At 37.7% G+C, this 15,544-nt stretch overlaps 1 protein-coding gene across 1 annotated transcript in view; it reads right to left on the minus strand.

Annotated features, from left to right (window-relative positions):
• Positions 1–15,544, minus strand: part of LOC149168244 (brefeldin A-inhibited guanine nucleotide-exchange protein 5-like) — a 240,061-nt gene that overhangs the window by 191,568 nt on the left and 32,949 nt on the right. Inside the window, 2 exon segments of the mRNA XM_089424865.1 lie at positions 9,033–9,091; positions 9,214–9,335. Of these exon segments, the coding sequence (XP_089280991.1) occupies positions 9,033–9,091; positions 9,214–9,335 (181 nt within the window).

A 15,544-nucleotide genomic window follows, 5' to 3' on the forward strand; every position in this document is an offset into this window, starting at 1 on the left:
TTTTTAGCTACATCAACCTCCGGGCATCATTCAAGGCTCGACCCAAGGTGTGGACAAGGAAAGGGGGAGGTTAACCGTATGTGGACCCAGTGGACACATGTGGACCCAAATGGGAAAAGAGATGAATGGGGCTAAAATGAGTGGAAGGGGGTGATGTATGTGGTGTCAGGAAGTGGGGCCACGTAACCAAAGTCAGGATTTTCCAAGTAGTGCCAACCCTAAAGCTAGTGGCCAGTCAAGGAGATCCGACGGGACTAGGATACAAGGCTAAACACCAAATCGGGCAAGGATGACAAAAGCAAATACCTAGCCCACTTTTTCTGTTGAATCCCCCCACCAATTCCTGCCCAAAAGTGTCCATGAAAATGTTGGAAATACTGAGAGGGGGTGAATCAGTGTTCCTTTTCAATTGTTATTTTTATCAGTTAAATCATTCATATTTAGAACACAAAATGAACAACATGAATAAATGCTTTTATTAATATAATCTTTACAATAAATCAAGTATAATGTATATAGGGCTTCAACCAGTTGCCAAGCACCAACTTGGACTTTTTGTGAGGCTCCAACCTCCACAGCACCAACCCTGTCTTGTCAAGGCACCAACCTTGGATTTAGGAGCACCAACTCCAAGGACACCAATCCTTCTACTGTATATTGTCTAGATATGTTTGGTAGTTATTCTCTGCTCCCAACCCTGCTGGACCTATGACTTACTTCTGTCCTCCTGCATACTTTTCTCTCACTCGATATTCAGCTTCTTTTGTACCTTCATCGTCTGCCAGACCTTTGGCTTCTCGACCTTTCAACTTCTTTCGTTCGCTTGACCTTCCGGCTTCCTCTATTCCTTCAAGTTCACGAGTTGTGAACTGTTACCTCTTCTCTGTGATAGATGCCCGAGATATGTTACCCATATGGAGGTCCCACATGCCACGTCATCACCTTTAATCGCAATCGCAACTTCCAGAGGTCTTCTCATAACATATTCGATCCCCTACGGCCGACAGAGCAGATGTGATATGATCTTAAGCAGTTGTTAATAAACCCATCAGGTCCACAACCTTGTTGCAATCGGCGGTTTGTCATCCTTAGAAACTAGCGATACTGCGGATGCGAAATTGTATAAAGTCATGTTATAGTGGTGCAGGGGGTCCGCAACATGATATCGCAATCAGAGGTTTTACCATCGTTACATCTCATCAAGACTGGCGATATGCGACGAATGCGATATTTCTTTAGGACGTATTATAATGGTGCAGCAGGTCCACAATGTTATCGCAATCGGAGGATTTGCGGGACTTCGACTGGAACATGGATTAAAACCAGCCTTTACCCCCGCAGTTGACCATGATCTAAGGGTTGACTTATGAGATCGACGGCTAGGATTGAGTGCTCTTCCGATAGCTGTTGCTCCTGTGACTTGTTTCTTTGATGGCTTTCGATAAACTCTTCATCTTACTCTTTGGCTTCTTGCTCCTGTTGCTTTACTAGATCTACTGCGTCATTTGTTATTCAATTGTTGTTCAATTGTTGATCAATTGACCTCCTGCGTCATTTGTTGTTCAATTGTTGTTCAATTGACGCGTCATTTACTGTTTAATTGACTTCCTACTATTCAATCCACTTGGGTCCTCCATCTCATCATATCATCATATATCAAACTTTGAGCATTATGATCAATGGGCATCAATGGGAAATCATGTATCAAATAATTTTCCATCACAAACACTGCTATATTGACATCAATGACAACCTAGATTAACAATCTCCCCCTTTGTCGTTGATGGCAATATTCTTCTTCTCTCCCCCTTTGACATCAATGGCAAAGGAGTGCACAAGGACTCCCCCTGTCAAACTGCTCCCCCTGTCATGCAACATCTTTATGAATCGACTTAATGTGATGCTAGAGAAATAACCCCCATCTTTTGGTGAAGATATTCAAATGCTTCTCAAGGAAGAGGCTTTGTGAAAATATCAGCTATCTACTCCTTAGTATTGATATATTCCAAGGTGATGTTTTGTTCAGTTACTTGTTCACGAAGGAAATGATACTTGATTGGTATATGTTTGGTCTTTGAGTGCATCACTGGATTTTTGCTGAGACTGATAGCACTTGTATTATCACAATATATGGTGATTGGTTGATTTGTACCTATGTTGATGTCTTTCAGAGCTTCCTTCATCCATAATATTTGAGTACAACAATCTGCAGTAGCTATATACTCAACTTCAGCAGTAGATAGTGATATGGATGCTTGTTTTTCGCTCAGCCAAGATACTAGACAATCTCCCAGGAAGAATGCATTTCCACTAGTGCTTTTCCGATCATCGACACTTACAGCCCAATCAGCATCGGTGTATACAGTCACAGTAAGAGTTGACCTCTTAGGGTACCAAAGACCAACATCAGGAGTTCCTTTCAAGTATCTGAGAATTCTTTTTACAGACAACAAATGGGATTGTTTAGGAGCTGACTGAAATCTTCCCACCATTCCTACTGCTTGCATAATGTCGAGTCTCGTAGGAGTTAAGTATAGAAGGGCTCCAATTATTGACCTGTAATGAGTTGCATCTACCGGAGGAGAGTCATCATCTTTGCTTAATTTGCAATCTGTGGTCACAGGTGTGCTCATGGGTGCACAGTCTTCCATTCCATATCTTTTAAGCATGTCTTTAAGATATTTGGCTTGAGATATGAACATGCCTATCGTGGTTTGAGATACTTGTAGTCCAAGGAAGTAAGATAACTCTCCTATCATCGACATCTCAAACTCTTTTGACATATTTTGAGCAAACTCATGGCTCATCTCATCATTATTACTAGCAAAAATCAGATCATCAACATAGACAAGTGTGACTAGTAACTTATCCTCATCCGTCTTTATGTAGAGATTACTTCCTGCCACCCCTTTCTTGAAGCCTTGTTGTTGTAGATACTGATCCAATCTTGCGTACCAAGCTATAGGAGCTTGTTTCAACCCATATAATGCCTTTTTCAACTTACAAACAAAGTCTTTTCCTTCTGCTAGATTAAACCCTTTTGGTTGCTCCATGTAGACTTCTTCCTTGAGTTCCCCATTCAGAAATGTTGATTTTACGTCCATTTGATAGATTTTAAATCCTTTTGAACAAGAAAATGCCAAGAACATCCTTATAGTTTCCACACAAGCTACTGGTGCAAAGGTTTCTTTAAAGTCAATTCCTTCAATTTGTGAATAACCTTTACAAACAAGCCTTGCCTTATTTCTGATGATTTGTCCATCTTCATTCATTATGTTTTTGAACACCCACTTGATTCCAATTATATTTTATCCTTTGGATGAGGGTACCAGCTCCCATGTCTCATTCTTCTCGATTTGAGACATTTCTTCTTCCATGGCTTTTACCCAATGAGGATCCTTGCTTGAGTAAATGTTTCTGGTTCTATCATGGATAGAAGAGCAACATCATTTTTCTTTGGTGTACTTTCATCCTTCTTCAGGTTTGCATCCCTTCAACTATATTGCCAATAATCTACTCTTCTGGGTGATGTTTTTGGAGAAACTTCATCTTTGAAGGGGTTTGAGATGGTTCTTTTTCCTTGTGTTTTTCTTGATCTTTTTCCTCTTTTTCAGGTTCTTCTTCAATGAGAGGGTCAACTTCATGATATTCAATTTCTTTTTCTGGAAGGTCTTCATCAATCTTCACATCAATGCTTTCCACTATTTTCCGTAGTCGATTATTGTAGCACTTGTAGGCTTTTCTCCTTGTAGAATATCCAAGGAATATCCCTTCGTCAACCCGAGAATCAAATTTTCCTGGTGAGCCATCATTGATTTTTATGAAGCACTTGCTTCCAAAAATCTTGAAGTATTTTACTGAAGCAGGTCTTCCTTTCCATAATTCATAAGGAGTCTTCTCATTATTTGATCTTAGTTAAGTTCGATTCAAGGTATAAACCGCTGTCCCAACTGCTTCTCTCCAGAATTTTGGCTGCAAATCAGCTGCTATTAACATTGTTCTTACCATTTCTTGAATTGTTCGGTTTCTTCTTTCAACTGCCCCATTTTGCTTGGGTGTTCTGGCAGCAGAGAGTTCTCTTTCAATTCCATGTACTTTACAGAATTCATCAAATTCTTTTGATGTCAATTCTTCCCCTCTATCCATTCTAAGACATTTAATCTTAGAATCCTTTTCATTTTCTACAAAAGCTTTAAGATTCTTAAAACATTCAAATGCTTCGAATTTATATTTTATGAAATATAACCACATCATTCTAGTATAAACATCAACAAATAAAGCAAAGTACCTTTCTCCTTGGAGTGTCGAAGTTGTAGTTGGTCCACATAAATCAACATGGATGATCTCCAAAGGTTTTGATGTAGAGAACTCCTTGGTCTTGTGGCTGGTTCTAGTTTTCTTTCCATGACATGGACCACATACTCCTTGATTTGGCTTGAATAACTTTGGGATGTCTCGTACTGCATTAATCTTGTTGATATTGATCAAGTTATCGAAACTTGTATGTCCAAGTCGCTTGTGCCACAGCCAACTTTCATCTGTTTGACTTAAGTAACATTTATCTTCTTGAATTTTGTTCAAAATGTAGATGTTATTTGATGTTCTAACTCCTTTCGCCACAAGTTCCCCTGAGGAAGAATTTCTTATTTCACAATCTTTAGTGCTAAAGACAACATTATGTCCTTGGTCATAGATTTGGCTAACACTCAGTGTTTGAGCCCGTTTACTAGCAAAGCATTTTGAGCATTTCCTTTTCCATTAATAAGGGTAGCAGTTCCTTTTCCAGCAATTTTGGCAGATCCACTTATAAAGGATACATTTCCTTCCTTTTTGTTCAATGAGACAAACTTCCTTTTGTCCCCTGTCATATGTCTGGAGCACCCACTATCCACAAACCAATGATTTTCATCACTGTGAGCACATAGAACTAGGCCACATTTATCCATGTTGGGATTCTCATTTTTTGCTTTTCTTCCTTGGAGGGGGCAATTTTGTTCATTATGTCCATTATCATTACATAATGAGAAAATTGGATCAAATTTGGCCAAGGGATCAAAAGAGTTGTAGGTCTTGATTTGTCCTTGCCCTATGAGGCCATATGGTTTGTTTGTTTGATCCTTCAATTTTGGTGTTTCATTCTTACGGGCCACGCAATGTTTAGCTTGATGACCAAATTTTTTACAATAAAAACAATCCCCAAAAAAGATAGTTTTGTACCTATTGTAATAGCCATGATTTGAATCAACATTCTTCCTTGGAGTTACTCTCTCTTCATTCTTTGGATTTGAGATGGGCCTTTGATGAAATAATCTTTCTTCTTTTGGCTTGCTAGAAAGTATGTCGGCATAGTTTTTCGCATTATTCTTAGTACTTGATGATTCTCCTTTAAAACCTATCCCAGATTTGTCATGTTGAGGTTTTTGATTATTTAGGATAGAGTCAAGTATTTGAGAGCTTTCCCAACCCTTTTTGACTTGCTCCAATTCCTTCCTCAGGGATACTATTACAGCGTCATGTTCTTCACAAATTTCTTCTTTTTTCTTTTAGCTTATTTTTCAAGAGGTCTTCCCTTCTTTTTGTTTCCTCGTTTTCTACCTTGAGAGAGATGATTTTTTTCATAATTTCTCATTTTCTTCAATGGAATTCATTAACAATTCATCTACATTTCCTTCTAGACCTGAATCATCATCATTTGTGAATGCCATGAATAATACTTCTTGGCTTCCAACATGGTCATTTTCTTCATCTGATTCTTCATTAGCTCCTTTGCAGTGAGGGAACTAATTAGTTGATTTCTTTTTTATGACTACAAATTCACCTTCATCAGACTCATCTTGCTTAGAGAAGAAATTCTTCTTATTGAACCCTTTCTTTTTGTATACCATCCTTTTAGAATTTTCCTCACCATCACTATCATGCTTATGAGGACATTTTGCAGCATAATGACCTATTCTTCCACATTTGAAACAAATAAGAGGGTACTTACCTTTTAGCTTAGATCCTTTCTTTAGTCTTCATACAAATTGCGCCAATTCAGATTCAACATCGGAGTCATCACTACTGGTATTCCATTCTTTCCCCTTTTTTGATTTTGAGGCCTTGAATGTTGCATCTTTGGAACTTGGGATTCCTTTTCTCATCTCATAGGCAATGAGGATTCCATGAAGTTCATCCATCTTGAGATTATCTAGGTCCTTCATTTCTTCTATAGCACGCACTTTGGAGTCAAATCTGTCTGGGAGAGATCTTAAGACCTTTTGAACAATAGTGCTTTCTTCAATGTTTTCTTCCAATCCTTTAAGAGAGTTGACCACTTCAGCTACTCGGAGAAAGTATGATGCAATATCTTCTTCATCATCCATTTTCAGACTTTCAAATTGCCTTCTATGAGTTTGAAGCTTTGCCTTCTTAACTTTGGAGTCCCCGTCGTATAAGCTAACTAAGCTTATCCCATACTTCTTTGGTCGAGTCACAATTCATGAATTTTGTAAATTCAGAATCAGTGATTCCACTAGTGATGGAATTTAAGGCTTTTGCATTTGCAATGTAAGCTTTCATTTCGTCTTGATCTGTTGGAAGAGTGGAAGGAGCTGTGTACTCATTTAAAATTGAATGCCAAACTTTAGGTCCAAGGGACATTAAGTAGTAGGACATTCTTTTTTTCCAAAAACCAAAATTTGTGCCATCGAACAGAGGGGGTCTTTCTGACACTTCTTGATTTCTCATTGTGACTAAGAATCCTTCTTCTAGATGTTAAGCTGATATGAAGAAGTTGGCTCCAATACCAATTGTTGGAAATACTTGGCGGGGATGAATCAGTATTCCTTTTCAATTGTTATTTTTATCAGTTAAATCATTTATATTTAGAACACAAAATGAACAACAGGAATAAATGCTTTTATTAATATAATCTTTACAATAAATCAAGTACAATGTATATAGGGCTTCAACCAGTTGCCAAGCACCAACTTGGACTTTTTGTGAGGCTCCAACCTCCAGGGCACCAACCCTGTCTTGTCAAGGCACCAACCTTGGATTTAGGAGCACCAACTCCAAGGACACCAATCCTTCTGTTGTATATTGTCTAGATATGTTTGGTAGTTATTCTTTGCTCCCAACCTTGCTGGACCTACGACTTACTTTTGTCCTCCTGCTTACTTTTCTCTCACTCGATATTTGGCTTCTTTTGTACCTTCATCATCTGCCAGACCTTTGGCTTCTCTACCTTTCGACTTCTTCTTTTTTTCGCTTGACCTTCCGGCTTCCTCTGTTCCTTCAAGTTCACAAGTTGTGAATTACCTCTTCTTTGTGATAGATGCCTGAAATACATTACCCATATGGAGGTCCCACATGCCACGTCATCACCTTTAATCGCAATCGCAACATCCAGAGGTCTTCTCATAACATAGTCGATCCCTACGGCTGACAGAGCAGATGCGATATGATCTTAAGCAATTGTTAATAAACCCATCGGGTCCACAACCTTGTTGCAATCGGCGGTTTGACATCCTTAGAAACTAGCGATACTGCGGATGCGAAATTGTATAAATTCATGTTATAGTGGTGTAGCGGGTCCGCAACATGATATCGCAATCGGAGGTTTTACCATCGTTACATCTCTTCAAGACTAGCGATATGCGTCGGATGCGATATTTCTTTAGGACGTATTATAATGGTGCAATGGGTCCACAATGTTATCGCAATTGAAGGATTTGCAGGACTTCGACTGGCACATGGATTAAAACCGGCCTTAACCCCCGTAGTTGACCGTGATCTAAGGGTTGACTTATGAGATCGACGGCTAGGATTGAGTGCGGGACTTCAGCCACGATCAAGGAAGTTCGTACTTTCCTACCCCCGCTCTTCTGATAGTTGTTGCTCCTAGTACTTGTTTCTTTGATGGCTTTCGATAAACTCTTCATCTTACTCTTTGGCTTCTTGCTCCTGTTGCTTTACTGGATCTACTGCATCATTTGTTGTTCAATTGCTGTTCAATTGCTGATCAATTGAACTCCTGCGTCATTTGTTGTTCAATTGTTGTTCAACTGACGCATCATTTATTGTTCAATCCACTTGGGTCCTCCATCTCATCATATCATCATATATCAAACTTGGAGCATTATGATCAATGGGTATCAATGGGCAATCATGTATCAAAGAATTTTCCATCACAAAAACTTGATATTGACATCAATGACAACCTAGATTAAGAGAAAAGTAAACAAAATTACTCAACTAAACCAATGAAGTGTCATACCTTTGGGGTCGGGAGGCCCATCTTCAAACATACATTCATAAGAGATGGGCGAGGGACCACATGGTTGGCTTAGGTGGCAAAGAAAATGGCACATAGAGCTATCTGGTGGCTGCAAGGGGTTGTTGGTTGCTGGTTGAGGACCATCTAGGAGAAAAAATGTCTCCTATATACACTACTCTAAGGGGAAGATTTCCAACACTCTAGATATGCGCTCGTGACCCAATAGATGTCATCCGTAACTGCCTTGTTGATCTATGCTTTAGTGAAGAGCACCTGACCAAGGAGGGAGATATGAACACTTCTTTCAATTAAGTTTGTGAGATTTGAACCATATGTCCTCCCACTCATAATTCAGACAATCTAGTTTTCTCTTTAAAATAGATCTTTTTAACAAGGTATACTTTAGAGTAATGATCTTTTGATAAAATCACAAAAAATCAACCAAGGGAACCAGTTCTTTGTAATTGAAGCCATAACTAAAAAGATTAAATATAGTCAAAAAGATTTCTCAAACTCTATTCGATGGGAAATCCAAAAGGCAATGTGAAACCTTGTGTCCCTAAAAAGTAAAGGTTGGTGTACCCAGTTCACCCAAGCTTATATTACCTGTCTGATGCAGCCTAGCCAGTAATGACTTTCTACAATATGAAGGGGTATTAAAATTGTCATACAAGCTGTTTATGCAGCCTTGGGCTGCAACAATGGCTTCCTTACACATTAGAAAATTTCAACATTAAGATCCTTTAGACAAAAGAAAATCGAAGGATCAACATACCTCTGAACTTCGTTGAAGCGACAGCAGTTAGAAGCACCTTCAAAACTTGCAGAACAGTGCTGCAATTAAATAACAATGGCATTAAAGAGGACAATATTATGCATATGAATACTCAGCAAGTTTATTTCTATATACTCCAGGCTCTGGCCTATGCAAAGGAAATTACCAAAACTTAGATTACCTGTCTGGTGCTGCATTATCCACGCAACCACAGACCATGTTTATGATGTCAGTAAATATTACACCATTCTTACCCCCTTCTACACCTCCATCACCTTCCAAATGCTCATACGCTATAAGCTTCTGCAAAAATCAAAAAAACAATGTTTGAGCCATTTTGCAACAGAAATATTAACCTAATTTTGAATTTGGCAAACATTTATTTGTACTCCACTGAAATATTCTCTCCGTTCAATGTCTCAGATAGTCCTGACTCTTAAATATAATATAACATCTGATATATTCTAATTTTGTTATTCATACAGGCCACCATGCTTCACCTATAACTTTTTCATTAAATCCACCATATAGCATATTGATGCAAGCGGTTACACTTTATTCTATCTTCGTCAAAACAGTGAGAAGCCAGAGGATGTTGGGAATGGTGGGGCCTTCTGACACTATCTTTTTCCTCTTTTATGTTTGATTAAATAGCCTTTGCCATGAATTTGCTAAAGGCAATGTTTTATATTCCAGAAGTGTAATATTTAGATTGCATTCGGAAGGGAAAATTGTATTTTATATTGTATGAAAGATGAGCCCCAAAACTTCAACCGAAGTAGAATAAATCATGTTGTATCAAGGATTGAATGACAACTTTAAATGCAGAAGAGAGGGAATTCTATGAATGGGATGAAAACACAGTTCTTTCAGAACTATGCAAAGCACAGGAAAATATACATACCATAAGGGAAGTAAAAAAAATAAATAATAATGGATCTAAGATCAGTAGGTTTCAAGAGATTGCAGAGCTAGCGGTTAGCACATTTCAAGTTTACCAAGAGCCACTGGGTAAATAATGGGGAACCAATTAAAATGGTCTCCTTTCCAAGGTTCTTGGATCAGGAACAAATCAGGAAATGGCAGCAGAAGTAAATAAAGAAGATATGAAAGTTGTGTTTGAAACTCTTCAAAAGTGAAAAATGTCCAGGCCCAGATATGTGGGCAGTGGAGTTCTTTCGTCATTTTCTATGAAAAGTCAAAAATTATCAACATTTGTACTTTATTGATATATTACACCTCTCCAAGGCGAACAATCGATTAGGCAGGCTGTACTTGAGATTAAAGTTAAATCACATCAGAATGAATCTACAAATGGTAAATTGGTTGATGGGATCTGTCCTCAGTGTCCTTTGCTGTTCTAATAAACAGGTAAGCATCAGGTTTCCCAAGGATTCAGACAACAATGTCCTATGTCACTTTTTTTTCTTCTGGTGACTGAAGGTCTAAGCAGTGTAGTAAAAGAGTGCAAAAACAAAGGAGATATAACAGGTACAAAGATAGGTATATCTTTGCATTTAACATATTTATTGTAATTTTATTTGGAATGGGCACTCCTAGACAACCAGAAAAATACAAGGATATGCTAGATTTATATTGTAAAGCAACAGATATGGAAGTCTTTCTCAATGTCTTGAGCTGCTGTATGGTGCGTCTTTCTCCTCTCCTTAACCTTGCTTTTATAACTTCTTATTGAGCTAAATCCCTAACCCTAATCTCAAAATTGATGGATGACCAAAATTAAATTTCTCCTCACTTGAGATCAACAGTTGAGATTAAAACATAATCACAAGAGTAAATACATTATTTTTCCAAAGTTAGGCTAAATTACAATATCAGTTTTTTTATGGGTGACTTCTGCCTTGTATCCTAAAAACTTTGGGCGACTTCTGCACACCCAAACACTTGGGTCTGTGCAAAGTACCTGCCCAAACTACAATCATCAACAGGGGTGAACAAAGAAGATAATGGTTTTTCTGTTTATTTGTGTTTAGTAGATAATGGTTTTTCTGTTTATTTGTGTTCAGTAGATAATGGTTTTTTTGTTTATTTGTGTTTAGTTTTGGGTGTCAAACAGTATAAAAGTTTCATATAAAGCCTTTTCACTTGTTTCAAACAGTATGAGAGTTTTCATGTGAATCCTTTTCGTTGGTTTGGATTTTCAGCCTTTTGAAGACTGCACAAATTCATGTACCTTAATATTTCTTACTGAAATAATAAGTATCTGTTTCTTTTTTTGGGAAAAAACAGAAGAGCAAATGTATTAAAGGTTGAATTGCATTTTAAAAGGGCAATAGTTTGGATTCCATTTCAGAATGGTGGGTTACTATACTTTAGATTGTATGAAAATACGAGTGCCAAACCTTCTACTGAAGTAGAAAACTTAATGATAATAAAACTAAATCACTCAAACATGTCCGGGCTATTTAAGACTGATATTTTCTTTCAAAATGATTCATTCTGTATTTCAGATAGGTAATATTTAGGTTGCATCTTATACTGCATTTCAGAAGGGTAATATTTAGATTGCATGTAAAATTTTAATATTGTGTTTCAAAAGGGCAAACTATATTTTAGTTGTATGGAAAAATGAGCGGCAAATCTTCTACTGAAGTAGAAGGTGGAATCTTAATGACAATAAAGCTAAATCACTCAAAAGAGTTCAGGCCATTTGGGACTGATAATTTATTTCAAAATGGATTTTCTTTGCTTGATCTATTTTCTACATGTCGCTTCATATGAAACGAAGGCTTCACGGATCAGGTTTCACCTATGATTCATAGTGATTTGAAGGGAGGGGAATAAGAATATTCAATATAGGTTTCCAGGACAGCTGGAGAAACACCACCACCTTCCCCCAAGATTAATAAAAGATAAAAATAAAAATCATAACTATAAAATATAGGAAATACAGGACAATCTCTGAAAATAGCGTGTGTGTGTATCAAAGAAATAGTAATTTTAATGTTAATGAAACAAAAATTATCACAAATATAAACAATGCAACATCCATATATAAAATTTGAAATTCAGATAGATGAATCCATTGAACCAAGTTAACAGCAGCTTGGTTGGTTGCTAAAATGTGGGTGGTGCCATTCCCCCCAAAAAGCTTATAATCTCCCCAGCAACCTGTTCATCCTTCATGGACCAGTACACCTATGCAAGCAGTTTTTTTATTGCAGTTGTGGCCAGATGCAAGTCCCATGCAACTTTAGTGGAATTGAGACCCCACAACCATAGCTTCTTAGCCAAAGGAGCTTCAGTAGTTGAATGTTGTAATCTGTTTAAACTTTAGATCCATTGAATATAATCCCTGATTGGGGATGTGCATGCTTGTCACTTTGTTATACGCAAAGCATTTTGTACCAACAAAAAAACCCATATAGCCACATATTGTACAACAAAACATCCATAAATACCCAATTTGGCTTTTGACTTTCCTTACAAGCAGATTGGCATGTATGTACAACTAGATAATTCTGGATTCATGCAGAAAATTAGAAAATATATTCAGGTCTTCAACTTAGCCATTTTATTTTTCATGTTACTACAATCTTATAGATTGCAGAGATAATATCTTAGATAACCGAAAAAACACAAAATATTGATAGCAACCTACACAAATTTTGCAAGGTGGATTTATTCTAGTTGCAGACACATACACAAAATAAAATACTACGAGATAACAGAGAATAGAACAGAATTTTATTCAAGTATCCACAAGGCCAATTGGTTTATATGACAGAAGAGTCACATCTTTGTGTGGCCAAGCCTTGCAAAAGCCATTAGGTATTATACGATGACATTCATTCTAGTAAGGCCATGCATGCAGACAAATCAACAAATGACAAATCAAGCAATGATTTGTTTCAAGTCAAAATTTAGATTGTAATCCCAAAAATCCTATCAAATGGTCTAGACAACAAACATAACGATTCAAATCAAGTTGCATGAATGATCCACTCCTTTGTAAACTTGAATTCTCCTCAATTCTGCAATCACAGAATTTAAAGCTTACGAACTACACACCCTGGTTGAAAATTTGTACCTTTCATATTCCTCTTATCAATGTTGTGGGAAATGTGACCCCCACATGCGTATAAACCATGTTTCCATATCAAAACACTGAAACACGACTGAAACATGCTTGAAACGTGTTTCAGTTTGTATGAAATGTGTTTCACATGTGGGAAACATGTTTTATACAAACTGAAACGCGTTTCAACATCTATACAACACATTTCCAAACGAAATTTGTGTAATTTTCCCTCGATTAAGTATTGGAACGCACATTTTTAGATTTAATGCCTAATCGAAGGATAATTATGAATTAATGAAACTTCTAAAAACCATGGTTTTAAAACCCAGCCAGGTTGAACTGCTACTCGGTCAAACCGGACAGTTCATTAGGCTCAAAGGTCAACCCGATCAATGACCTTGGTTTGGGCCTAATTAGACCCCGGTTTGGTACCAAACCGGTGGTAAGAACCAAGGCTGCTTGGAAGTAGGAGCGGAAGCAAGAGCGGGGAGCGACAATTTTCAGAGCATTTTTTATATAATATATATTTTGATCCATATGTGTCAACAAAAGCATGCAGAATGATGAATAAGTTATAAAAAGCATAAAAACATGGATTAAACCATATAACAACAATCATCTAGTAGTTATAATCTTCATCAACCACAAGTCCACAAGTTATAACATCTTGATTCCCATCATGTTGGGTGTGGAGCCTGATTATCTTCCTAATCCAAAAATCTTGTTTTGGCCACATTTGGTTCCCAATCCTTGACGGGGGAGTATGGGGGGGCTTTCCCCCCACCACTGTTGCAAGGGGTCCATTAGGGAAGATTCAATGGTACTGTTGTAATTTTGTAGTCAATCTGGACCGTTCATTAAGCAAAAGATCCCACAATAGAAGTTATGTTAATTTAGGATTTTTTTGCCCTAGAAGGCAACCATCAGTTTGTAGGACGGAATTGTATTGCAGCTGGCTATTATTTTGTATCTATTCCTATCTTTTGTTAGCACTTGATCACAAGTTTTGACTTATAGAGTCTTATTTTCATCACATGGTACAAGTATATACGCTCCAACACCGTGTGTAGGCTCTAACCTGCCCTAGCACCACTCTGTTGCTTTGAATTGTTCTCAGGCTCCAACCTAACAGAGACTCCACTCTTCTGCCTTGCACCACCTTGCCACCCTGATCAACTAGCAGACCACATTTCGCAATTTTCAGACTGGATCCACCTGTGCTCAATATCGAGATAAAAGAAATTGCAATACTAGAAATTGTAATACAATCTCTATCTATCAAATCTACCTCTGCACAATCTGCACATCAAACCCTAGCTATCAATGTCAACTATCAACACAATTCTGCCTTTGCCCTAACTGGTCATCATTTATCAAGTTCATTGTCACAATCCACTTATGTTCAACATCAATACCAAAACCTAGTAGCTTCACTTGCTCATCTCTGTAATGGTCATCAGCATGCATGTAGGTGAAGTACCTAGTCCTCTCAGCAATGCCTACATACATCAGCATAAAATCTCTGCTTAACAGAGCTTTGCATCCCTGCTCAAAAACACATTAACACTGCAAATCCTGGCACATATCCTCAATTTACATCGTCCAATAATACTGCAGAATATATATACAAATATGAGTTCACTGCAATGTAAACCCTAGACATTCCAAAGCATACACATGTGGCTTTGGTCAACAATATGTCCAGTTGCAACTATCTCTTAACCACAGCTGCCAAGCTTCTTCCGGATTTTGATTTGGGTCAATATTGGCTTAGATAATTGGAAACACTATATGGAAACACGTGCTGATTTAAATGTTCTACAATTTGATCTTTCTGTTTCTGCAACAAACTGAACTTTCAAAACAAGATATAAAATAAGAATTTTGACATATCATCAGGGCCCTCAAGCTTGAACCTTGACATACATTATATGCGTCCTCGTACATAACAATCAAATCAAATATTAATGTCTCACAACCAAGCCATACAAAGTGATTATTCAAATGTCTTTACTGGCGAGCACACAATCTAATTTTCTCCATGGTGGTCATGCAACAAAGTTAAAACATTGAGTTCATGACAAATACTTTTGACCTTTGTTGTAACTAACGTGGCAACCATGTTGTGCCTATGCGGCTCAGTTCTCAGATTTGGCAAAGCTCGTACACGTACCACAAGTTTTAACTCACACAACACTTAGATTCTTACGAAATGTCTTCAGCTATAACTTAACCGCTGCTTTTCCCACAAAGCTGGAACAATAATCTGATTTCCTCCGTGGTGGTCATGCAACAAAGTTAAAACATTGAGTTCATGAGAAATACTTTTGACCTTTGTTGTAACTAATGTGGCAACCATGTTGTGCGGCGTGCCTACGTGCCTCAGTTCTCAGGTTTGGCAAAGCTCGTACACAGCACCACAAGTTTTAAGTGGCACAACGCTTAGCTCCTTACGAATTGTCTTCAGCTA

The sequence above is a fragment of the Pinus tabuliformis genome, chromosome 4_2 (genome assembly GCF_031772625.1).
Source record: "Pinus tabuliformis cultivar Carrire ecotype Pingquan chromosome 4_2, CPIR1, whole genome shotgun sequence".
In the NCBI taxonomy this organism is placed as follows: Eukaryota; Viridiplantae; Streptophyta; class Pinopsida; order Pinales; family Pinaceae; genus Pinus; species Pinus tabuliformis.